A 27,366-nucleotide genomic window follows, 5' to 3' on the forward strand; every position below is an offset into this window, starting at 1 on the left:
GGAAAAAAAGAAAACTTTCCATGTGCAAGGAACTTTTATCATTATCAATTATTTTTGTATCTATATGAGTCATTCCCCTGGCAATGCAAAATCAAGGGCATATATTTCATGCTGGTGTGTGTGTGTGTGTGTGTGTGTGTGTGTGTGTGTGTGTGTTTCAAACTAGAAAGAAAAGGAATTGAAAAGCGAAAAGAAAGAAGATGTTATTTATTTAATTATATTAAAAAGATGGTAACTGGTTTGGTTCAATTATATAAAATTTATACTAATGATGGTCTTAAAGACTACCATCTGGTAGATATAATACAAACAAAATGTTATAAAATAAAAAGGACCTCTTTTTATGTTCTGTGATATCTATCAAGTACCTGGCTTCTGATCTTAAGGTTAAAAAAGTCAAACACATTAAGAGAGAAGAGGGGCGGAACCCATGTGCTGCTGTTTGGGGTCACAGGTGATAGCAGAAAGGGGTGTCTAGCTGGTGAATTGTGGGGGAGCCCACATTTGAGATGGAGACCTATGTGTTACACTCAATAAACTCAGCACATTTTCTGCTCTTGGTTTTGCTTTTCATCTGAAAATTGTGTATAAATTTCCTTCTGAGTGTTTTATGATAACACTTGGATCCCTCAATGGAATTACAGTTTCTATTATTCCAGGAGTCCTGATGTTTATTATTTAGATAAATATTAGGTTTTTACTGTTCCTCAATGGTGGCTCAAGACATTATTCCATTGCTTTGATTCTTACTTTTATTCTTATCAGAAATGTGGAAAAAATAAAATAAATTCATGAAAAGAAGCTGAATAGAAGCTTATCCAAAAATTGATTAAAATGAGAGTTAAGTGACATGGGTCACCTATGTGGCCCCCATCAGTGATACTAAGACTGTTTCATAGCTCTTCAGGACTGTAAGGTACCCACATGTCTTTTGAAAGCCAGTAAATTTACACTGTGCCACAGCAGGAAGAACTAGACCATGCTGTCTTCATTGCAGTAAGAAAACTGAAGAAACAGTGTTTCCCTTCATCTTGAATATTTTCTCATGTACGTTAAAGAACAAGGTTGATTAATACTGTTTTCATAGTCTTTGAAGCTTTTTAGGAAATGGTATGAAAACAGCTATGTTCTACATATCATCAGTAATTGGAATACATTTTCCATAGACTCCCTCAACTGTTCTGCCTGCAAAGCCTCTGGGAAGGGACAGAGAGTGCAGGGGTGTTGGACAGGGAGGAGATGGAGCCCAGGGGCTGGGGCACTGGATTAGTGGACTCTTAGAATGAGGAGGGTGGGAAGCTAACAGGCATTTGATAGGCATATGAGGATGTGTGTGAATGAGTACCCATAACGAACATCTCCACCTGGTCACACAGCCTATGGACCTGTGTCCTTGCTAAAGCTTTTTGCATGGTAAACCCATTACTGAAAGGAATGGAGTATTGAGGAGTGCGCGGCATATGATAACAGCTCCAAGCTTGACCTCCTCACTATGAATCAACAGCATCATCCTTTTAGAACAGGGTGACAGACCCTAGCCCAAAGGAGTGCCCTGCTTTTTACAACAATGGCCTGTACATTTTTAAAAATATTTATGTAAGTATCTATATACTATCTGTAATTTTACCTCTTCTTTTGTAAAGCCAAAAATAAAAAAAATCTGGGGCTGGGGATGTGGCTCAAGCGGTAGAGCCCTCGCCTGGCATGCGTGCTGCCCGGGTTTGATCCTTGGCACCACATACAAAGATGTTGTGTCCACTGAAAACTAAAAAATAAATATTAAAAAAAATTCTCTCTCTCTCTCTCTCTCTCAAAAAAAAAAAAAAAAAAAAAATCTGCCATCTGGCCCTTAATAGAAAAAGTTGGGCATCTACCCATCTCAGAAATTTATAAGGAAATGTTACAAAATAGATATGGATAAGCTTTGTTTTTCTTGGCAGCAATATTCAGTATTTCAATCATTCATAGTCCACCTAGGAGAATTAGGTTCATTTTTTTTCTTTCTTTTTTTAACCTGTGTTATGATTTTCTTTCAGTGAATTAGGTAAATTTTTACAAAATATTTATGTTTTGGTCTATATATGTTTGCTTAATTAACAGACTTTTATTAAATATCTCTGAGTGAGATAAGGGCTACTGGGGGGTGTGTGAGATAGATAAATATGATTCATTGCCGCAGTCTGGCTGCAGCAAAATAACCAGGGGGTGAGGAGCAACTTGTGTACATTGACACAGCAGGAGTGGGTGCCGTTTATTGTAGGACTGGAGGGGTATATATACATTCCACACAGCTTATCTTAATTAACGTAAACTAGATACAGCAGTCAACCAATAAGGAATCTCCACACTTAATGGCTCGCTGGCACCACCTCACAAACCACTCCCTCTGGCAAAATGCCAGGCGCCATCTTGACTTGTTTACAGACCCTAATAATTCATTTCTCTTCCCTTGTGTTTCCATTATAATAAGAAAGAACTATTCAGAAACATGATGTGCCATAGGAAGCTCAAAACTCAAGAGAGTCACAGTGAGAAGCCATCACTTCTGAGTGGGTCTGTCACTTTATTCAATGAGGACTTTTGTCTCTGGAAAAGGCTCAAGACTGACTTCTCCATTTCATAAAATGGGAACCTAGTGACGATTGATGTTTACTATTTGGCCTAAGCTTCATAACTAATTCTGAGATTTTATTGGAAGCTATCCCCATTGGATGTTAAATTAATGACTTCAGCCATGGCCCCAGCCTGCTAGTATGCTATCAGGGTCCAAGGTGCCAGATACTGGGTTCTAGGGCAGGCTCTAATTAGACTTTGCCTAGGAGTTACAACTAAATCCTGTATGCAGTTGGTCTTTTTAGATAACACATGCACATTGATTCATCTCTTAGTTTCCCCAAGGTATGATCACATGAATAAGTCCTTAATTCTTGAAATTCCTATAGATAGTGTTCATATTGCACACAACAGGTATGGAAGTTCCCTTAATGTTCCTGGTCCTCCAATGAGACTTCATTCCACTCTGCAGGTTGTCTCCCATTGAACCTACACCATCATTTGAGAAAACAAGTTACCTAAGAGGGTCCTTCAGTAAGTGCTGATCGCCTGAGCATTTTAAAGCTCACTGACTCTCAGTTCCAAAGCTAACATGCCTGGTGGTAGTATCACTGTGGATTTTTATTTTTGATGTCATTCATGGACTAAGCAGGAAAATAGCACCTTTCTGCTGAGACAAGATACAGTAAATACCACAACAACATGAATGACAGCCTTTTAATGAAATTTTTTAGCCTCCATTTTGAGAAAATTGGACTTGTTATAATACAAATGTTTTGTCAATCTACTTCCCCACATCACACTTTCTGCCACAATGTCAACCACGAGGTTTGCTGAGTTTTTAAGGTTTTCCTCTGGACCTGTCAGACCTTTATGGAATTAATCCTTCCTGTTTGTAATAGGGGTTTCCACAAGATGAATACTTCATTTCTCGTGAATCCTAATAAAGCAGTCCATGCTTCGTCAGCAGAGTGACCTCTGCCGTCTTTTATCTTCAAGAGAAAAAAGATTAGACTCTATTTTATGGCTAATGAAGAAGGTTGTTGGTCTCTTGGCACTTCCAGTAACTGTGACTCTTTTTGGTCTCATTTCAGTCTGTGATAAACTGATCACAGGGTGATTATAGCAACTCTCTTCATATAACAGATTTCTTCCTAAATTTGAGGGTAATTTTTGTAAGTACCAAAAGTGATAGATGTGAATTCATACACTGTTGTTTTATTAGAGCTGAAGATAGCCAGAAGTTATCTAGTCCAACCTCCTTGTTTTATTGGTGAGTAAATTGATTCTCCCTGGTGTAGCCCACACCCAGAAGGTTAGTGAGCAGCACATCAGACAAAAATTTCTTCCCTACCCTGTGTGCTGAGAACTTTCTTCTGCCATTGGCTGTTTTTATAAATTACTTGTTTTATTGATCTACTAGAGGTCACTGCAGACTCTTTTTTGAAGTACCCACATCTTTCCCCTCAGATCCCAAATGCTTGTACTTTTAAAACAAGTCTTGAATCTGACCACTTCTTACTATCTCCACTCAAATACTTTGGGTCAAATTCCATCATCTCACACCTACAATCTGAAAGTAGCCTCTTAACTGGTTTCCCTGCATCTCCTACTGACCTCTATTCTCAACACACAACAAATTTCTAACAACAGGATATCTCAACCCTAGCTCTGTTCATGTTTTGGGGTGGATAATTATTTCTTGGGAAGTTCTGTTCCTCACGGATGAGTTGTCATGGCCCTGACCTTACCCATTAGATGACAGTAGCACCCCTCCCAGATGTGACAACCAAAAATGTCTCCAGACATTGTCAAATGCCCCTCTGAGGGCAAAATAGTTCCCTAGTTGAGAACTAATACTTTAAAATATAAGTTGGACCTATTCACTTTCCTGATCAGAACTCTAGGTTTCCATCTTTGTCTGAGTTAAAGAAAGTTGTTTTGCTTGTATACAAGGTCCTAAGCAACCTCCCTCCTCTCCCATCTCTTGCTCCCTGGAGCTCTCTTTGGCTCAACCTGATGCAGTTACAGGGCTTCTTGCTGTTCCTGGGTAAGGCTCATCACATTCCCTCTCTAAGTTTCCTTGAGCTGCAGAGTCCTTCCTCAGAGGTCACCCTGCAGATAACATCTGTTAGGACTGACTGTGTGCCCCTAAGATCTATATGTTGGAGCCTCCCAGTGTGATAGTGTTGAGAGAGAAGACCCTGGGGAGATAATTATGTTTCAATGAGGTCATAGAGTGGGGTCTCCACAGTGTGACTAGTGCCCTTATAAAGAGAGAAAGAGACAAAAGAATTTTCATGCTCTGAGTTCTCTCTCTCTCTTCTCTCTCTCTCTCTCTCTCTCTCTCTCTCTCTCTCTCATCTCTGTCTCTCTCCTTCTTCCCTACAAAGAGGAGGTTCTTTGAGTACTCAGTGAGATAATGGCCATCTACCAGACAGGAAAAGAGGTCTTAGAATAAAACCCACCTTGTTGGCATCTTGACCCTAGACAGGTTTAAAGCTGTGAGAAAAAAATGTAATTTCTAAGCCTCTGCATTTTGTTAAGGCAGCCCAAATCAACTAAAACAGCATTTTTCTTCATAATGTTCAGGTCTTTGCCCTAATCTTACCTTCCCCCAAGCCTTCTCTAGCATCCCCTGATTATCCCTGTAGCTCTTAGTCTTGTCTAACATCTTATGTATTTGCTCAGTTAGTTTGTTGTTGGCTATCTCCTGTTATGAGAATATAGGACCTAGAATGATAAAAACCATTATGCTGTTTGTTTTACTGCTGTATCCTCACTCTTCAACAATGTCTGTTGTGGTAGTTGCTCAATAAATTGTACATGAAAATTATGGTATGAGAATATTTTTAAGATCTTTAACACTTTTGTTAAACATTATAGTAAAAACAAAATAGTATTTCAAATGGCATTATCTCAATCATATTTTTTCAGTGCATGTTTTTCCTTTGGCCCTTATTTAATGTGAAATTTCATATTTAAAAAGCTTACTGACAAAATACTGTAATAGAGGCATTACTGAAAAGAAAGCATTTTTTTTTTCCCAAAAGGTAGTGAAATCCATGGCGCATAGTGCAAATCAGTTCTCTTTTAAGACACCTAATGCGAAACAATCCAGTTAAATATAGGTGTAGAAGGGTCTTTACACAAACAGGGATCATATTTAGGTGTGAAATAAGTTTACCTCCAAATGGGTAAAAAAAGAAATCAGAATCAAGGAAAGAATATATATTTTTTTTTTTGGAAAGAACTACCCACAAACTTTAATGTGGTTTTCATTGAGAAACCCCAATGATGGACAATAATTATGGGTATTTGCTTTTATGTCCATGTTTTCTTATTTGTATACAGTAAATATAGGTAACTGGATTAATAATAAGATACTAAAAGGTGACTGGTCCCTTCATTGGCATCTACAGTGCTTGTCTATTTGCTGCCATTCAAATGGAGATGTCTTCAGCACTGGGTACTCCCTAAATCCTATTTTTTGTAAGTAATCTCAAAAACCCTTTCAGTGTGCTAGTTGACAGTTCCACATTCATAAATGCTATTCTCCCACTACTTTGAGAAAGACTGATGAATAACACAAAAGAAGAGAAAGCTAGCTCACATTTTACAAAACTGAAAGGGGGTAAGGTTCAAACCCAGGGCAGATTAAGCAGCACATAAAAGTTTCTCTTTTAAGTGTTAATTTTGCATGAGGCCAGGGAAATGATAACCTAGATGTCAAACCTTGTTACCTGTTGAGCTGGGGGAAAAAAAATCCCATTACAATTTTCCCAGTATCATACAACAAAATCAAGCTGTGGTTTAGACATTTAGCTCTTGAAGCAAAAAAAAAAAAAAAACAAAAAAGGATGAGGAAGTTACTCCCCATTCCAACTTGGCCCTTATCATTTTTCTTTACCATTGGATTTAGCCAGAGGACACTCAGAGGGTTGCCTGGGGCACACTTCTTGCCCTATAGAAACCTCAGATCTCCACAAAGCTTCTTCTGTTTTGTGGAAGATGCCATGTGTTCAGAATTTCTGATATGAAGCCGCTGGGTGGGCTCCCTGAGAGATTTCTGCTGGGGCAGTTACTTCTTGAACTCCACATCTTGCATTTTTATTTCCGAATTTTGTTCCTTGTCTTGTAAAGGGATGGGAAAAAGAGAATCATTGTGTGAAGAGCAAATCGGGTTCAGCAACCTTTCCACGTGAATATTTTTCTGTGTTGTACTAGGACACCAAATGTCCCGACACTAAAATCACTTTTCCAGATTGAATCATGGTGGCTTTCCAAGACTTTACTCTTCTCTGTGGTTCTGTGACAACTGAGTCTGGTAGCAGAAATTCATATGCTATTTGCTTACTTTTGCCATGATCTGGAGAAAGAATTTCATGGGAGATAGGCTGATCAAATAAAATACAGAATGCCAAGCTAAATTGAGTTTGGGAGGTTGGACGTGTATCTTAGTGACAGAGCACTTGTCTTGAATATGTGAGACCCTGGGTTCTAGTTCCAGTCCTGCAAAAATAAATACATGAATAAATATATTTGAGTCTTGGGTAAATGACAAATAATATTTTTGTTCAGGTATGTCCTATGCCATACTTATTTAGTATAAATGTTTGTTGATATGAAGTTCAAGTATAATTTGTGGCCTTAGTTTTAGTAAGCTAAATCTGGCATCTCTAATGCGGGAGGAGCTGTTGACTATTTCTTTACACTTTTCATTAAAATTTTTATCCAGAATTTTCCCATATTTTAGTTTCCTGTCTGGTAAGTCTTCCTCTGGTTATGTAGATTCGAGAATAAGTTCCACAAAACCTAATTCATTTCTGATTTCCGTTTGTTAGTAATGAAAACTAAAGTGAAATGGCTTCAAAGTACATTAGTTTCTAGCAAGGACTGGAGTTAACACAGGCTTTTAAAAAAAGATGTTCACGTCCTTCGACAATTATTTATACCTTGTTTCTTATTGAAGTATTTTTTTAAAAGAGAAGAAACACCAATACTGTGATAGCGACCAAGAGTTCACTGCATGGTGTGCACAGAAATCAATACCACGGCACTGGTTTTTGCAAAAAGAACTTTGTTGTGAGCAAAAGAGGCAGGAGGAAAAGCTCAAAAGGGGCTCTGCAGTTCATTGATTGGTTGTGGAGGAATGTATTAGAAGAGGGGGAACAAGAGAAGCAGCTTGTTGATTGGATGACCAAAGCCAGGGGCGGGGATTCAGGGTTTATTTGCACAGACAGAGGCAGTTCTCCTGCCTCTTCACTTGGGCTGTCTTTATTTGGGGAGGTTTTCAATCCGCTCTATGCAGGAGATTTTGAGTTTGTGATATCAAAAGGTCATCCGTCTGATGAACTGGCATTCTTCTGCAGCATGTCCCTTGCTGAAAAGCTGGTCTCACACCCTTCTTGACAGACTCTGGAGGCTTTCCCTGGAAGACAACCTGAGTACTTCGATCCTTGAGAGATTTGTACCCGGATGTGGCCAGGTCTTATCAACCTCACTGGAGCTGGCCCACTGGTGACTTTATACTTTTTCTCTGTGGGCTGAAGTTAGTCTTATATAAACACAAACTATTCAGAGAACATCCTCAGGCTACAGCAGAATAAGTGCTATTATGGTTTTGTCCATTGAGACTAAACTGGACTAAGGGGCAGTTCAGTCAGGTAAGGCGCTCAAGTTCCAAAATTCTGAAAGGACACAATTATACTGTGGAGCTAAAAATCTAATAAAAGAAAGGCAATGTGATAAAGAAGACTGCGTGAGCTAAAACTTCTTTGGGAAAAGGATTGTCACCATGATAACTGTTTAAAATACATCTTTTTATAACTCCTTGTGCAAATATTCCAAGAGGTATTCTAGATGTACAACCATGGAATTTTTTATTTTGGTTAATGAAGTAGTGCCATTTGCTGGTTACCACAGAGGTGACACTAGATACTGTAAACAATAGCCCTCTTTCTTGGCCCTTTCCCCACTATTCTTCGGCATTTTAAAAAGAAATGTAAGTATTAATAAAATAAAATACATGTTGAAAAAGGAATTCAATATTATCTCCTTTCCTTCATCTAGATTATCTCCTTTCCTTCACCTCCTTCCTTACAGAAATAATTACACAAATTCTCCAAATGCAAAATTGTTCCAAGATAGTCTGAGGGGCACTGGAAGCCCCTTGTGTTATTGCAGGTGACCAGGTGTCTTAGAGCAGAGATCTAAAGTTTTAGTTAATAGGTAAATCCCCTAGAGAGTTTCTAAAGCATGATTGTTTTTCTCTCTCCCCAAAGCTGCTCATTGAATAGTGGAGGAGGGCCTGAGCTTGTGTGTTTCTAACAGGCTCCCAGGTGGTGCTTCTGGGAATTAAATACATGTATAGTTTTATATGTATGTTTTGGCCCAAACTTTGGAAACCTCTCCAATGTTTGCTAGTCTGGTGGTACTTTGAGATCCATTCTGTCCTTGTGTATATTCTTATATCCTAAACCCAGTGAAATTCATATATGGTTAGAAGTTCTGTTAGAAGTTCAGGTACAGTTAGTAGTTCTGTTAATTTATTCCTTTGATTTAGCTTCTCAAATTCCCTGCTCCTTCCATAGCCTCACAAGTATTATAAGATTTTGTCAGAGCTGAAGATCAGACTTACAGTTGCACGTGTGTTGATGTTTGGTGAATGGAAAGTGGATCATATTTCATCATCCATGCAATTATTTAAATTTCTTAGAGCTCTCTTCATTTGTCATAACACAAAAAGAAGCAGATATGGTAGCATGTATTTCTTAGGTAAGAAATGGCATGGTTTTCTAAGACAAGATGGTGGTAACATGTTTTGGGGAGTCAGTTAGTTATGAGTATTCGGTCATTATCAGAAACTCCAAGCATCCTAAAGAGAGGGGTTTTATAATTAAATTTTATCTCTTATAAAAAGAGATAAAATCATGCATAGCAAGTTGTATGGGGATTTGGATGACATTTTCTAATCTCAAAATCTTTCAGGAACTTCTTTTCATCTCCATAGTTTTTTTCATAAATTTCATTTTAGCTTTTATTGCCTTAACTAGTAGCTTTTACATTTTGGACTCAGAAAGGGATTTCTGACTCCGTGGGGAATTAGTTTTCAAACTCAATAATGTTTGAGATTGTAGATAAAATGTCACACTTTAAAAACCCCATTCCAGGTTCGGCTGCCCCGTGACTGACTGGGCTTTGAAATGAACAAGAATATGATAAGGAGAGCAAGCACAAAGGGATTTAGGCTTACAGAAACGTTTTTACCATTTGATCATTTGGGCGAGTTTGTAAAATACATTAGAATCTTTTCCATCTGTAGATACTCAGTTAATATACACTTGAAATGTCCTTGGCAGAATTATGTGTGATGCTCACTCATGACTGAGAAAACTAAAATAAATAGATGACAATATTTCTTCGTTAGGTCACCTCTACAGAATATGTCTTTCTCTAGTACCCTCATTAGAAAAACAGGGAAGGCTTTTGTATCTGCCTACAAGAAGATGCCTTGCAGAAGAAAATATAGGAGAAAGAAAGAAGAAAGAGGGGTAAAATGAGAAGGAGAAAGAGGATGATTCTCTAATCTTTTTTGAGACCAACTCAGATAAGCAAAGCTAGCCATTAGTTAAATATATATATGGCTTTATATCTATGTTCTGGGCAAAGATTTAGAAACCTTCCCAAGCCAACGTCTGGGAAGACAGAGGGCTAGAGGATCATTAATTCTTATCTTGAATTCTGGTATCAGTTTCAGTTGTACAAGTTTTTTAATGAATGGGCTTCTGGTACTTTCAAATATATTTCTCAAAAAATTATAACTGCCTTAAATAACTTTATAACAGGTCCAAAAGGATTAATGTTTTTACAAAACAAGGCTGGAAAATGTAGTTTAGGTTTCAAGAGAAATTACCACTGGGATTCTTAAACAAGAAAACAAAGCAAAACAAAACAAAAACTTGTCCTAATGGCTTGCTCCTGGACAAAAGCCCCACTGTTGTTATTCTAATGCAAGATCTGCAGGCTCCTGGTAAAGTAGGCATTTCAGTTTTAACTCTCAAAAGTATCTTATTGCTTTCCAAGGACCTCTTTCACCCAGTTCCCAGAAGAAGTGGTCTTTAATGGAACTCATGAATGCCCAAATTCCAGACCACAACTTTCTTATCTACAGGCTCAAAACTTATTTCTACTTGGCTGCCTCAATTTTATCACCTATTTATCTTCTTCTCCTCATTAACTCAGTGTAGTGAATTTCAGATTGATTCTTGGATGAACTGATTTGATAAATTATTTCATACTAAGATATGATAGATTTTGGTGGACAAAATCTCTCCAAGAGGGACTAGTCCTATAAGAGAAAAGGAGAGGTAGGTAACCCAAATTGAAGTCCATGTAATTAATGTATTAGTAGAACATTTATTAGACGTGTATGGAAGACATCTCAGGGGATGTAGAGGCAGTCTGTGTCTCACATGGGCTGAGACTTTGCAAAGGGAACCAATTGGAAACACATTTATTATTTTTCAAAGAACTCTTTTTGCTTGGATCTATCTCTTCTAAAAAGTAAGTAATGCAAATTACTGAAAGTCAAGAGGTACTTTTACTCCAGAGCCATATATTCAAAATGTAATTGTGATAAGGAGTACAAAAAGCCCAAATTGCCAGAGAACTGCAAGGGTAATTGTATTACGGAAAAGTTAATCTTTATTTAACTTTCCTAAACCATGTACTCATAGCACTGAAAACTGTCATAACTTCCCTGGTTCAGAGTAAGTGGATTATTTATTTGTGATAATGGGCACATATGCTCATTAACATGCTGTTATAAACAGCTGCATTAAATGTATTATGTGTTCTGTGACATAAATAAGGTGCTCAACATGAAGTTGTGTTTAAAATATGGGCCCCAGGAAGAACAAAAAAGCAATAAGTGCTTTTTAATATAGTTGCCTGGTCTTGAATTCTAAATTTATTTCTCCCTCATTAATGCTACCTGTATGGAAATTGTGTGTGTTATTCTAGTGAAATATCTTGACATTCAACGACATTAGTACTTCATTCTGCTTTCTCATCCTGAATGTAGCTCTAAGCAGGTGTTGTTAGCTTGTTTTTCTTTTCTGGAACAAGAGGAGGCTGTAAATGTGGAAGAGGCGTTTAGAGCAAAATCAGCTTCCTCCATAAGCTTAGAGCAGGGTTCAAATGATGAATGTCTTCCACCTATTCTAGTACCCAATGTTTCCAACAAGATGTTAAATTTAAAGATCATTCAGTTCAATTCGCTCATCTTACAGATGAGGGAACTGAGGTTCTAAGGACTTACAAGAACCCTTGTAAGTCACTTATCTTTAAGTAATGAAGCTAGGACTGGGGGCCAGAAATCCAGACTCTCAATTTGATATAATTTCCACTAGAACAGGCAGTACTATAATTGGGTGCTGTTATGGTTTGGATATAAGGTGTCCCTCCAAAGTTCCTCTGTTAACACAGAAATGTCTGGAATTAAAATGATTAAATTGTGAGAGCTTAACGTAATTAGTCCATCCCAATTTGAGTGGACTGACTGGGTGGTGACTATTGCCAGCTGAGGCGTGACTGGAGGAGGTGACCACTGGGCTGTGCCCTGGAAGGTTATATCTTCCCTGTGTTTCCTTCCCCCTCCTCCCCTCTCTGCTTTCTGGATGTCACGAATGGAACCTCACTTTTTCACCATGACCTTGTGCCATGATGTCTTGCCTCACTTTGGGCCCAGAGCAAGACTTTAGAAACAACAAGCCCCAAATAAACTCTCCCTTCTCCAAGTTGGTCTTGTCAGATATTTTGGTCATAGTGACTCAAACCTAAGTGATGCAGGTGGGGACACAGAAAGGATCTGTGGGGAGAAGGCCAGTCTGGTGTCATTTGGAATCTTTACCAATATAATTTACCTGAGGTTTAAATACTCTGTTATTTAACACTTGGTGGAGAGTAAAGTTCTAGGTGCTTTTTTTGGGGCAAGTGGCCGAGTTGGATAGAATAAGTAAGTGACAATGAATGATAGAAGATGGAAAGTTTTTACAAAGTACCACTAAAGTGCTCCTATTACAGAAAAATTAAGTATGCTACTGAAACTGAGGTTGTAATTCTGAGAATAATGAGGCTAAAACTTAGTTTAGTGGGTATTTTAAATGAAATGAAATGAAATGCTGGTTCAAAAGAATAAAGGAACCATATAGGAAAATTTCCATTGCTTCTACTGTTTCACACCAGGTAGTTTGAAAGAAAATGGGATTAAACAGTGGCAAAAAAAAAATCATTAGACAGTACAAATGATTAAATATTGAAAACAAGATTCTAATGAACATTGTTGAATCTTTAGTCTTAGAGATTGTTCAAAATGAAATTAGAAGTGCTTGAATGGTTTGGGTATACACCTGTCTGAGTAAAATCTCAGCCCAGTGACTTCCTGAGATCATTTCAAAGTCTTAAATTTAATAACCAAGTGTCAAAACACAACACTAGCAGTCTCAAAATGAATATACTTTATACTTGCTTCAATAATTCAATATTCTTAAATGATTTTTCTATTCCTCCTATTGATTCTTTATGTTCATTTCTATTTATGAATAAAACCTACCTGATGAAATCCCACCAACTCTGGGGTTTGAGACAGGATGACAAGTTCATAGTTAGCTGCAGCAACTTAGCAAGTTGCTTAACCCTAAGCAAATTAAAGAGAACCTGTCTCAAAATAAAAAATTCAAAGGGCTGGAGAAGTGGCTCAGTGGTGAAGTGAGTTCAGTCACTGGGTTCAGTCTACACTAAGCTATCCATGTCCATTGGAAACATTTGGATGGAAATGAAGACTTAGCAAGGATTTTAGATAGTAGTTTTATTTGCTTCTGGAAGTGGGATTTACTATTTTAAAATCCATCTGGACATTGTTCTAAATAACTCTGCTCACACTATTGAGTTGATTTTTAATTTTATGAAACACTATATCTGAGTGGCTTTTTAAAAAAATGAATAGATACTTCACCTTAAGGAAAAGGTAGAAATAGTCCCCTGAATCTTCACCACAGTACTGCTGACTGTTGATATTTAATAGTCTCTGATTTAATTTGGAAAAGATTCATTATTTATGTCTAAATTTTCAAGAACTGACTGATATGGGATGATGGCCATATCTGGGATTTCTGAATTCTTAATTTCTCATAGTATTTGGGGGGCCAATTTTTTTTTTCATTCATTGTGGCCATGGTGCTAAATCTTTTGTTTTACATGCTATCCCTGATTTTAAGTTTATTTATTCAAGGAAACTTTTCAAATGCTTCAACTGTTTTGAAAATATTTTTTTTAAAGAAAAGGAATTTAACTATCAGACTTTTTACATGAACATATTTCTCTGTGCTCTTTCATTGCAGGTTTCCAAATTAAATCTTTCACTTCCCTGCGCTTCCTATCAGAACCTGCCGATGCTGTCACCATGAGGGGAGGAAATGTCCTCCTGAACTGCTCTGCAGAGTCCGATCGAGGAGTCCCCATCATCAAGTGGAAGAAAGATGGCATCCACCTAGCCTTGGGAATGGATGACAGGAAGCAGCAGCTTCCCAACGGGTCTCTGTTGATACAGAACATACTTCATTCCAGACACCACAAGCCGGATGAGGGACTTTACCAATGTGAGGCGTCTTTGGGAGAGACTGGGTCAATTATTAGTCGGATAGCAAAAGTTGCAGTAGCAGGTAAGTGGGTCCTTTATTTTCCTTTTTCTATGCTATCTTTGTATTTATTTGAGGGGGGAAATAAGAAAATAATATTTGTAGAAATAATGTACATTTATTTTTTTAATTGAAAAGCAATTTTTATATGCTAAGTGAAGTTTTTGATATATGTATACATTGTAAAATAATTATATCAAGCTAATTAGTATATGCATCCACCACTTCACATTTTTATCCTTGTTTTTTTCTGTGGTTAGAATGTTTAAAATGACTATTTTGCAAAATTTATATATATATCTACATATATATATATATATATATATATATTCTATATCTATATCTATATATATATATAGATATATGTATAAAATGTGGTCATCAATCTATGCAATAGATCTGAAGAATGTATTCCTTTTATCTAACGGAAACCATGTACTTTTCAACAGACATCTCCCCACTTCCTTCCCCTCTACCCTCCAAGCCTCTGGTAAATAGTATTCTGTGCTCCAGTTTTTGTATTCCATGTATAAGTGAAACCATACAGCCTTTGTCTTTTTGTGCCTAGTTTGCCAGGCTCACCCATGTCGTCAAAATATTAGGATTTTCTTTTATAAAGATTGAACAATATTCTAGCAGATATACATAAATCTATATAAATATATACATGTATATGTCATATGCATATGCAGTGCGTTTTCTTTATCATTTCATCCATTGATGTTACTTAGATTGATTCTGAATCTTCGCTATTGTGCATAATACTTCAATGAACATTGGAGTATAGATACTCCTTTGTTATTTTGATTTTATTTTTTTGGATACCTATACTTACTAAGTAGTAATATAGCTGCATCATTCAGTTTACCTATTTTCAGTTTTTTTGAGGGACCTCTATGCTGTTTTCCATAATGGCTGTACTAATTTACTTTCCCCATCAGCAATGTGCATTGTTAAGACAAAGAAAGGATGTAAAGATTCATGTCTCATGGTCTCAACTGATTTTTGTCCTGAAATTAGCTTGGAAAACAGTTGAAAGACCTTAATAATCAACACAGTATTATGAAATTTTTTAAAGAAACCAACCTGGCTTATGTTGATTCACTGCTTACGTATATGGAAGGGCTTTTTGAATAGAAAAAAAATATGAAAAAAGTAATTTCCTAATTAATTCCTTTTTACTAATATTGACCTTTTATATGGTATAAGTTACAACATGAGAAATAAAAATTTCTATTTGTTTTTCCATATCTTGATTCTTGGCCACATGTTGGCTCAATGGCTGGATGATAACCTCAGTATATTTCTTTCATCTGGATATATTGAAGGCATGTAGACTCTGGTAGAACAGTGGAATATTCTGGAATCCATGGCATTGCTATGTCTGCTCTATTATTTCGATCAGAAGGCAACTCATAATTAATTCTTTTGGCCCTTGCAGTGTTAGAACTACAGGGAAAGGAAAAGGATTTTTGCTTTTACTTGTTTCTATTATGATTCAACCAAATGTTGAGCTGTGATATATTTTTTAAAATTTGATATGGAACATTAAACAAAACCAACAGATACAACCTGAAATAAATTTAAACCATCAAATGGGTAAACAGATTTGAAGGACTATTTCCAAACTTAATCTTTAATTCTTCATTAAAAAAAATGAGCCAATAGGCTCTTAGTTAGCACTTTAATCCTTTCCCAGATCTCATTCAGTCCAGTTTCCTCCTGTAGAATGGTCAGTGTGAGAACTCATTTTCAACAATAATAGCAACTGGGACAATGAGACAGGACCCCCACGCATACATGTGCTTGTGTGCACACATACTCATGCACTCTTCCATGTTGGTTCAAGCCAATTGAAATCCTGGAAAGATGCTGTAAGAACTATAACACATACATATTCCATCAGCCCTTGAACTCAGCTTCACAACCCCATTGTGTGTGTGTTTGTGTGTCCAATTTCTTTTCTCCTCCAAGGACTCTGTTTAGACTGTTCCCTCAAAATCCCTACATTGAATTTCCAGCTCCCAATGTGATCATATTAGGAGGTGGGGTCTTTGGAAATGGTTAAGGGATGAATGCGATTAGGACCCTTATACAGAGGAATTCAGAGAGTTCCATCACTCTTTATCACGTGAGAATACAACAAGAAGTCAGCCGTCTGCAACCCGAAGAGTCCTGACCACAAACCCATCCTGCTGCACCCTAATCTCAGCCTTCCAGCCACTATTACTGTAAGAAATGAAATTCTCTTTTTTATAGGCCACATAGTCTATGGTACTTTGTCCTAGCAGCCAAACTAACAAAGGCAGACTCTTTCATATCCATTTATCCTAGAGATTTCCTCAGTAAAGATGTCCTGGTGATAGGGTCCTCACCCACAGGTAGAGTAGCCAACCATTCTGATTTACCCTGAGTTTACCATTTGAAAAGTTCCCTGTCCTAAGAAGCCCTTCATTGCTAGCTAAAACTAGAATGTTTGGCACCCTACCTAGAGGTAACACTGCCTGCTTTAACAATGACAGACTGAAGAGACAAGTAAGGTGACATCCTGATCATGAAAACGAGATCTTAAGCCACCTGGGGACTTGTGAGTGATGGGTGTCTGAAATCTGATTAATGAGTATCAAGTATAGAGAGGACTGAAAGTTGATGATAATTATGACTGATTAAGAGGACTAAGTAGAACAAGTGCTGAGGATCAGGCAAAGCTGCATGCCTAGAATGCTTCAGATGGGGTGGAAAGGGCATAATTTGACTTTCCGTCACTTGGGAATTTCTGGATTTACAGATCTCCCCCATCAGTTGTCTATAACCAAAGTTGCTCTGCTTATTCAAATGAATCAAGCTGGCATTTTGATGCCCTATTACAAAAGGCAGCTGCATCTGCCCTGTTAATGAAAATGGCCTGATATGTTGCAGTTTCAGTTTTTCTACCATCTAGATTCACTTTTATGTCTTCTCTGTTTCAATGGTGAAATGAAGAACGATTCCTTCCCTGTGAGATATTAAAATAAAGTAGCTTTGACTTTAGTATTCTGCACAAGGATAAGCTCACGGATTCAGTCATTGAGTTGCAATCTAATATTAGATTGTATCATTTCAAAGCAATAAGGCTGTTCACAGCATTTTAAACACTTACCATGCTGTTTGGCAACACAGAATACATCAATGTTATGTCTGCTGAGGTTAAGATTGCCAAACCACTAGAATTCACAAGGGGCATATATCTTCCTTGTAATAAAGACCATGGACCTGATTTAATCTCATTTTTAAAGCATTAGTAGTCAATAAACCAGTCACTACTAAAAGGTAACAGTCTGCTTTGCTTGGGTAAAAAAAAAAATGTTCTCTAACCTCAGGTGTAATGGCAGTGTAGTGCCCGTTTGATACAACGCCCCTCTTCCACTTTTGCTTTCTCAATGTGTCTTGATAAAAAGAAATGTAGCAGATGAAATCTTTTAACAGGCAGAATATTTTATGCAATGGTTTCGCCATGTGTCACTCATCCTATTTTCTAGGAACTTCTCAAGTACTCTTTAAACCCTGAGTGCACACTTGGCTTAAGAGGGAAGGAGAGTGGGAAAGATAATGGTTTGGATATGAGGGATCCCCCCAAAGCTCCTGTGTGAATGCAGGAATATTTGGAGGAGAAACAATGACATCATGAGAGCTGCAATCTAATCAGTTCATCCTAGTTTGAATTAACTGGGTGGTAACTGTAGGCAGGTGGAGTATGGCTGGAGCAGGTGGGTTATCTTCCCAGTGGCCTCTTCCCCTCTCTCTGCTTCCTGGCCACTAGTAGGTGGCAGTGCTCTCCAAACATGGCTTTCCACCATGGTTTTCTGACACCTCTGACCCAGAGCAGTGGAGTTACTCAAACCTGGACTGAACCTCTGAAAGCCTGAGCCAACGTAAATTTTTTCCTCCTCTAAGTTGTCCTCATTGGGACTTTTGGACACAGGGACAAATCGCTGACTAATACACCATCCAATAAGTTGTTAAAAGTCACAGTGCAACAGGTTAATGACCATGAGTATTTCTAGTAATTTTGAGTTCAATTAGTAAAGAATTCCTGGGCTATCAAATATGCATTTGAAAGCAATTTCACCAGTACTGGCTGACACTTGAAAATTTCATTTTTATCCAGTAAGTTTTAATCTAAATTGTTGAGGTCTTTCCTGCCATGTATATATCTCTGTTTAGGCATAAGATTGATTTTGAAGAGAAGCAAAATACACTTTGTTATCTATAATGCTTCTTCAACCACATTCTCTACTCTGTACATAATAAAGCACCTTAATGTTTAGTAACAGATATTTATCTTGCCAATGAAAACATAAGGCTTTATGCCATATATGGAGAGCTCTGTCCTTGTCATTCCCTCTTTCCTTCTTTTCTTCCTCCTCTTTCCCCACTCTTTCTTCTATATTGGATTTGACCAGATAAAGCTGTCCTATATCTGGGCATATATAAATATACTCACGGTGGATTGTGTTAGATTGCTTTATATCTCAGGAGTCTAAAATTAAATGATTAAGGACTTTGGGTTGGTAAATGGACTAATGGACTGTGCTGGAACATTGCATCTGACCATGTCCATCTTCCTTGCTCCAGATATTTCCAGCTCTCCAAGCCACTGGATTCTCTTTTCTTCAATATACAAAATAATAACCAACCTCTTAAGGCTGTAATGATTTTTAAATGGAACATAGTTCTATGGAGCAAGAGTACTGTAAATAAACATAGTAGTGGTTATTTTAGCATTATTACAGTATTTACTAGTCGGAATTAACAAATTTTAATGTTCCCATGTGATTGTGGAAAATACTTCTTTTTCATTTTGGTGGGGGAATGAAATATAGGTTACAAATACTGAACCTTAAATTTTGTAATCTTGGATCAGTTATCTGCCTTTGTGATCTCTGAACACAAAGTGACAAACCCTAACTTAGTTTTCAAGAAGTTGAAGGCTACAGTTCAAGAAGTATTTAAATCCCTCTGACTGAAAGATTCATTTTTGATGAGTTGATCTATGATCATATCCCTGCAGTCAGTATTATTTGTGTTGACAAGATCAGGAGTTCTAGGTAGAGCAAGTACTGCAGTCATCCCTGATAGAGATTCTTAGCCATCTTCTAGTTCTCTTTAATGCCTTTTCAACTGAAAAATATTCACTGAGGTAGGGTTCATGGGACTTTGTGTAGACTGGGAGTTTCACAAATCGTCCCCTTCCTCTAGGAAAAAAAAATGACATTATTATGGTTTGGGTTAAAAGTATCCCCCCCAGAACTCATGTTTTGAAGCCTTGGCCTCCAGTTCAGCAATTTTCAGATATAGGGCTTTTAGGAAATGCTTGGATCTTGAGGGATTTAATTCCATCAGTGACTTAATACATTGACCAATTTTTAACTTGAATGGACTATTGGGAGGTGGTAGGAACTGTAGGATGTGGAACCTAATTGAAGGGAACAGGTTCTTGGGGACATTCCATTGGAGACTATATCTTGTCCTGCCCTTTCTCTCTCCACACTTCCTGGCTACCATTCTGTCATTAGCTTTCCTCCACTATACCCTTCTGCCATGATGTTCTGCCTCATCTCAGGCATAAAGTAATGAAACCAACCAGTCAAGGACTGAGACCACAAAATTGTGACCAAAATAAATCCTTCCCCTGTTAAGTTGCTTTTCTTGGATATTGTGCCACAGTGGCAAAAGCTGATTAACACAGATATCAATGTGAAAGAAAACCAAATGGAACAAAGCTCTCTGAATAGTCTTGAAAGACCCATTTATTCCATTTTACGTGATATAACCAGAACACACCTGTCAACCCATCCACACACTTACTTACTCATTCAATTACTTGCACACATGCTTCACCCACAGGCTCTGAGGGACACAATTGGAACCTAGTGTGGCTTCTGCTTATCCTTACTCTTCTGGGAAAACAGTGGGAAGATCCCTTTTTAAGTAAAGTGACAATGACTGCAAGGCACATTATGGAGAACTTGTGTCCAGGTAGCTTTGTCCTCTGTTAATTTTTGAGTATTTACATCTCAGCATTAAAATCACACTGACTTGCATTTTGTGTTTCTTTAAAAAGTAAGTCTCCATGCATTATCTCATAATGCTCAAAAAAGTTCAGAGCAGAGGGGAAGTTAACAACAGAAGGGAAGCAGGTAGGTGATGTTCTATAAGCAGAAACTAGAACTTAGATTGCCCAAGGCTGGATGCACAATATTCTCATCACTTTGTTTCTCAATCTAAGGACATTGGGTAATTTCCTGTTCAGTCATCTGTCAATCACCTATTTAAAATCAATTAAACTCTCTAAAATGTAAGTAAGGGAAAAGAATAATGACAACAATAATTGATTTTACTTATTAGTTTAGTTCATTGAAAAATATTAATTCTATGGGGAAATTATAGTATTTGAATGTTTTCTTTTGGGATGAGAAGACTTAGCTTTGATAGCTGTATGTTCAATAATGACACATGATACATCTCTACTGAAAACCTGTGAACATAATTTTTAAAACAAACTCATAAATAGTCTTCTAGGAATACATTTAGTTTTTTTTTAATCTTTTTAAGTGGTTTTTATAAATCAGGACAAGTTTTAAAAGGCCAACTAAATTGCATTTACTTGAGTTGTTATTTCATTCAGAGCTTATGTTTTTTTTTTTTCTTCCCTGTTACAATAGATGTTTCAAGATGCAAATTGTGGCACTGTGCTTTTAAATAACGCAGGCATTGTAATTAAAATTCCCCTGTGTTTTTTTAAAAAATAATTAGTTACTTGAGGAGTTGTTTCAGTGAATTCCCTTCCAGAATGCCTCCCATTTAAATGAGTTATGAAATAATTAGTGAAAGCATATTATGGTGAGAGAAGCCAGAAAGAAGCATTTTGTGAAATGATAACCTGACCTTTACGTTCTTACTTAAAAGGAAGCAGAAAAAGGAGCTTGTCTGAAAGGAAAGGAGAATAAACGACATCGCCTCGGGTCACTCAAATGTTATATAAAGGAAACAGCAAGAAAAATGCTCATATTCCTTCTCTCTACAGGAGCAAATATAAGAATCTTGCCTAGAAGGTCAAGTTCATCCATTGACGCAGTTTGGAAAATGTATCCCAGGGCTCTTGAATACTCTGAAAATTCTATTTTAGGAAGGTTCAGTTACAGAGCAAAGCTTTCCATTTTACACTGATAGGAATATTGTTTATTTTCAGATGATGAGCAGGAAAATAAATTGTTCTGACTCCACATCTCTTAATGTTCTTAATTATCTCTATTTAGCTAAATGTTCCTATTGTTTTGTTGTTAAAACATGAAGGAAAGAAAATATAAAGAAGAAATGTGGCATTATGTATAAAGGTTGTATGTGTGCTGATCTTATTTTCCTTGAATTTTATTGCCAGATAAAACTGTGATAATCACTAACATGCCTCCTTTGCCTACTCACCCACATACCCCCACTCCTTCAACTTAAATAATTGCATTTTAAAGGGTAGGGATTTAGTTGCCTCCTTCCTAAATCAATTAATGCTGCAAAAAAAAATTAGAATAGAAATATATGTATTACTGAAAAATATTCAGAGTGGAAAGACATCTTCTACATTATAAAAATTACAATAGAGAACTTGACAGGGCTTTTTATAGTAGAAACATCAACAAAATAAGTTTTTTAAAAATCTTCCAACCTTTCATTTCCTTTTCTTTATTGTGAGTTCATGTGACAATGGGAATAGCTAATTATTCACTCCAATTTTAATCAGTATCTTAAGAGCACTGTTCTTTTATTCATCCCTTCAGCTATCCACAGTGTGGGTTTTGCTGGTACTGTCATGAACATTGAAGAGTAATATCTAAAATAATTCTGTGATAGTAACCAAACTATTTTGAGTTCTAGAAGACCCCCCTGGAATGCAAAAGCTTGATTTTCTTGATAAAGGTGAGGCTAGCTAAGATTTAAGTCATAATAATGTAGCAGAGAAAAAGTAACATCTTTCCCTGACCTATCAGAAGGTCTGGACTGACACCCCTATGAGGAAAGACAGATGACCAAGAGAAAAGCACAGCAGATTTATTTAACCAGAGTCTTACTTGGTACAGGAGTCTGCAGAAATGAAGACCCAAAGACCTGGGTGTGGGAGAGAAGGACTGCATTTTAAATCTGATGAGGAAATGAATAGTTGTATTGAAATATGATCTGCTTCAGTGATACAATGGTAATAATCCAGAGAGAACCTGTTTACTTGGATTCCTTTCTGTGTGTCTGTATCACATTTCTTCCCCCCCAGATATTGGGGCAGGATACCTATCACAGGAGGGTCTTATAACCTTTATTGAGGGGAGGTAGGTCAGAGAACTCTTTTATGCATAGATCTCACAAAGAGAGAGGTCAGAGAATGACCTCCAACATGCCATATTTTGGGGTACTGTATCCTGTACCCTATCAATAAATAGGAAGATTAGGTAGCATAATTGCAAATCTCTGATGAAATTATGAATGATTATAAATTTAATAAGGCATTTTTACTTTTATGAACCTATCTCTGTTACTGATTTTTTTCCCATTACACTTTTTATGTACATAGTAAAATGTACTACTTAAATTTAATATTATATGGAAAACTTTGAATTCAGATATTTATATTGCATACAGATTTTTTTCTACAAATTAAGAAGACATCCAAACCTAGAGAATGTTCTAGAATAAGTAATAAACTAGTTAGATAAAATTATGGAAAATATCATTGTATCTAGTACCTAAATCATCTTAATCTTTTCCTATCATGATCAGCAGCATATATAGGTGAAAGTACTGGATATAAATAGTGACAGAGGTACTTACTTCCTGATGAGAAATTATTGTTTTTAATAGCCTAATTTTATATTTATAATCTGTCTATGTAATCCATAATAAGCAAACTAGCCAATTGTTCATTTATCTCATAATTATTAAACATCTATTATTTAGTGGAGATAAGAGCCACCTATTTGCTGAAGCAGCCACATATTCTTTGATGCAGCAAAAAATTTGTGTTTGACCTGGAATTATGAGTTTAGCATTAAAAAAAATAAAATAGTTACAACTATTTTTGACAGCAGTTAAATAACTACAATAGGTCACCAACTTATCTCCTTATTTTATAATTTGCTGAAAATGAACACACACAGAAATGTGAGTCCCAGTCTGATAGCCAAAAGTTGTTTGGAACATTACTGTTACAATACAAAACCTGAGTTCAGAGGCCAAAGCCTTCTCCACTGAAAAGCTTGATATAAAATTTTCTCCCAGATGGGTATGGTATACACACCTATTATCTCAGTGGCTCAGGAAACTGAGGCAGGAGGTTTGCAAGTTCAAAGCCAGTCTCATCAACTTAGTGAGGCCCTAAGCAACTTATCAAGAACCTGTCTCAAAATAAAATATTAAAAGAGAAGGAGGATATGGCTCAATGGTTAAGCATCACTGAGTTCAATCTGTTCCAAAAAATAGAAGAAGAAGAAAACCTCTCCCAGCATCTGAGCAGCAGCTATTTGTACACAAAATTTATTCTAGGTTCTTATCTGAGGCTTTTCTCTAAATGCAACTCGGGCATGGGAGGCACCTGCTCTAAGTGGGCCATATGGAGTTCTGGAGCTCCATTTCTGGAGGGCAGTTAAGCACCAAGTTTCTGCCTCACTCAGAATCTCAGTGGGCTGGAGTCAGAGTAACTGTATTTAAATTGTTTGATAGATGTCAGTATTTGGGGGTTATGAAAGCATGAGACGGTTTGTGTTTTATCATCTGTATATTTTCCATTATGATGGCTAAATGATTGGGTTTACTCTATTTCCATCCTCACCCAAATCACCCAAAGACATTTAGAAATACAGAAAACAGACACACACACCTCCCTCACCTTTCCATTTAAATGTCTCTTTCTACCTAAGCCTCTATATCTTAAATCTATTGATAAACACCACAACTCTGAAACCTACCCTTTGATTTACAACCACTGCACTATTATTTGTTCTATTACACTTATTTTTCAAAATCACTTTTTATGAAAAAAAGAAAGGAAAAGAAAATCAGTTTCATTGTAACCCTGAGGCTTCACTACCCTTACAGAGGAGGATCTATTAGGTTTGTTAACTGAGATTCCACCTGGAACATTTCTCCAATGAGAAGCCTATTTAAGAAAGTGTGTTAAAGATTAATAAAGCCTAGACAGCTTCAACATTAAATTTCAATGCTGGTTGATTTTATTGGATTGGATTTTTGTGGCCCCTCTTGCAAGGGAATTCGTCTATAAAGGCTAGAACATGACAAAAAAAAAAAAAAAACAATTAGTATTTTTTTGATCCAGGCAGTACTTTTAGAAGTCACTTTTGGTTCTACAGTGTATTGGACTCTTTATAAACTAACATTGTGGCTTTATCTCCAAGCCTTTTTGCATTTGAGACCCTGCCCAGGAAGTACCTAGGTTTGAAGAACTCAACTGTGAATTGCTTTGTTGTCTGAAAACCAGAAGCCAGAATTGTTTTACTGCCATTAACTGGGTGAATAGAGCTGGCTTCTCCCCTAACTTGCAAATGTCATTGAAATCTGTTGCTTATTCCCATATGAGTACTGATGAGTTGACCTGCTAATGAACAGCACAAGTTTTGCTGGGGAGAATCTTACATATACAACAATCTAGAGAACTGCATCTTATCAGAGTCCTGCATTTTCCTGTAGTGATGTGATTCTCTTCTGCTTTCTGTTTAAGGAAGTTTTTTTGTAGTATCACTCCATGAACGCACTTGAGGTTGAGAGGACCCTTAGGTCTACACTGAAATTTCCCAGGCTCTAGTTACTGTCAACATGGCATTGAGTCCTATTAACAAACCATAGAAGAATGGAAGCCTCTCCTGTTGGCCTAAAGGACCTCCAGTCTGGCTTCTGATGGTACCTCTGGCCTCAATTTAATGTAATCAAATCCACACAACTCTTCAGCTTTTGTAGCAATCTGCTAAACCATGCCTTTGCCCACTTCATTCTATGTGTAGTACTTTCTAACCCATCATTCTAATTCCTGCTTCCCCCCTCACACAAAAAATACTCAGTCTTATACAGCCCATTTTCTAGAATCTTTAACTGGCTCCCTAGGCAAGGAAGGGTGCCATCTCTGTGCTCATATTAACTGTGCTTTCCCCTGTCAACATATATCCTTATAATACTTACACAATTCCTCAGCTGGTCCATGACGCCCTGAAGATACAGACCACAGTACCTCTGTCTTAGCTTCTCTAGGTGGAATGGCTCTTTAGAACCTTGATAGTTGAATGGTACCATGTGGGGTTTAGGAACCTGGCCTTCACAGCCACACAGAGAGGACTTCAGAACCTATCTCTAGCCACTTGAACCACATATGGATATGTCCTAGACCCAGTTTCCTGTTAGGTGGGTTTGTGGTGGCTAAGAGAACAAAGCACCAGGTAACCACCTACAGAACCACCTGTCAATCATCGCGGTCTCCTGACTAATCCTGGATCTCAGCAAGCTCCCCTAGGACAAGGTACTCTAAAAACCTCCCTTTCCTGTCCCAAGCCCTCCCTTCCTGCCCTAAGCCCAATAAAAATTCCAATCCAGATGAGACTGCGTGATTCCCAGGACTCGCTCTGTTGGATTGGAGGGTCTCACCTGGGAGCAAATCTCAATAGAGCCTTGTTCAGGAGCAAATCTCAATAAAGCCTTGTTCAACAGCCCTTTTAATCTGCCTCCTTTTGGTCACTGGTGCCTGACCTTACATTTCCCATCTGCCAAATGCAGATTGGGATCATGTCTACCTTGTAAGGTTGTCTTGACCATAAGTAATACTTAGTAACGGGCCTGGAAAAGAGTAACAGTTCAATACATGAAGCTTCATGAATAATAGAGAATTAGAACAGTATTGAAGTCACTGGTAGCAAATGGGATGAGGGAAGCCCCAGAAAGAAGTACTGTTTTCCTAAGTGGACACAACTCCTGTTTCCTGCTTCTCCATTGCTGGCCTGTTACCGATGCAGTGTCTGATTCTTCCCTGGTCAGAGGGACCTTGTGTAAACACGTGGTGTAAACACAAGCCTCTGAAAAGCTTTCGACACCAACACCTCCATCTGAAAAGATCAGGATTAATAAAATAACAAGTATGCTAGCAAGTCCCTGCATAATATTCAGCACACCACTTAATTCTCACTTGGTGAAAGTCAGATGTAAGTTTGCCTTACTGTGGCTTTGAAGAGCTTCCTCTTCACCCGCAAACCTCAGAACTATCTTCTGCTTCCAGAAAGTCAAGTGAACTATAGGTTGACTGATGACAGCAACTGACCTCTCATGTACCATGGAAGGAAATCATCATTAGAAACATAAAGATATTACTAGGGTTAAGCAATTTAGGTCAATGATGAATTAGATTAATAGGTGTTTTCATATAAAACTTAATTACTTATAACTGACATAGCGAATTATTCCTCATTTTATTCTTGCTGTCCACTTGTATTAAAAAAATGCAAGCAGTCATCCCATTTTGCCAGAGGATCTAAATTTGCTTTTCCCAACAAAGTTTTATTCCCCCCTCTTGCTCCATTTGTGTAAATATCTGTAACGTAAATGTTTCTCCCTTAAAAGGCTTCTTGAAAGTCTTTTCCTAGGAAATATTTTCATGATCAACATTATTTACCTTGCCTGTGTAGTTATGTAAATAATTTCAGGCTTTTCTCCACCAGAATTCTTATAACTTAACCTATCTTTAGAAAATGTGAGTAAGATTGCAAAATACTGCTGCCCCAATAAGCATTTTAGACTTTGGAAAGAAAATGTGAGTACAGGGTTGAGAATTTGTGTGAGACCCGGTGACAATAACAAGGATGTTTATAAATGAAACACACTACAAATGGCACCAGAGTTTGGAGGAGGAAAGCAATTTGGCAAAGTGAAAATGTTAAATGTTTTAATTTTCTTCCATGCCAGTAGAATCTTGTAAAACAAGGTGACATATTAAATTTTCTATACTACAGTGGCTCCAAGAGCCTGTCAACATTTTCATTATAAACTCTATTTTCAGAGCTTTATAACTCAGCTTTAAGAATTCACTCTGGCCTGA

General features: G+C 37.3%; 1 protein-coding gene across 3 annotated transcripts in view; it reads left to right on the forward strand.

Annotated features, from left to right (window-relative positions):
* Dcc (DCC netrin 1 receptor) overlaps positions 1 to 27,366 on the forward strand; it is a 1,097,715-nt gene that overhangs the window by 371,779 nt on the left and 698,570 nt on the right. For all 3 annotated transcript variants that reach the window (XM_046419457.2, XM_058571333.1, XM_058571334.1), the window contains exon 2: positions 13,956 to 14,276. In XM_046419457.2, coding sequence (XP_046275413.1) covers positions 13,956 to 14,276 — 321 coding nt within the window. The remainder of the gene's footprint in view (positions 1 to 13,955; positions 14,277 to 27,366) is intronic.

The sequence above is a fragment of the Marmota monax genome, unplaced genomic scaffold, assembly GCF_021218885.2.
Source record: "Marmota monax isolate L192 unplaced genomic scaffold, Marmota_monax_Labrador192_F-V1.1 WCK01_AAM20220418_F8-fsc00088, whole genome shotgun sequence".
Lineage (NCBI taxonomy): Eukaryota > Metazoa > Chordata > Mammalia > Rodentia > Sciuridae > Marmota > Marmota monax.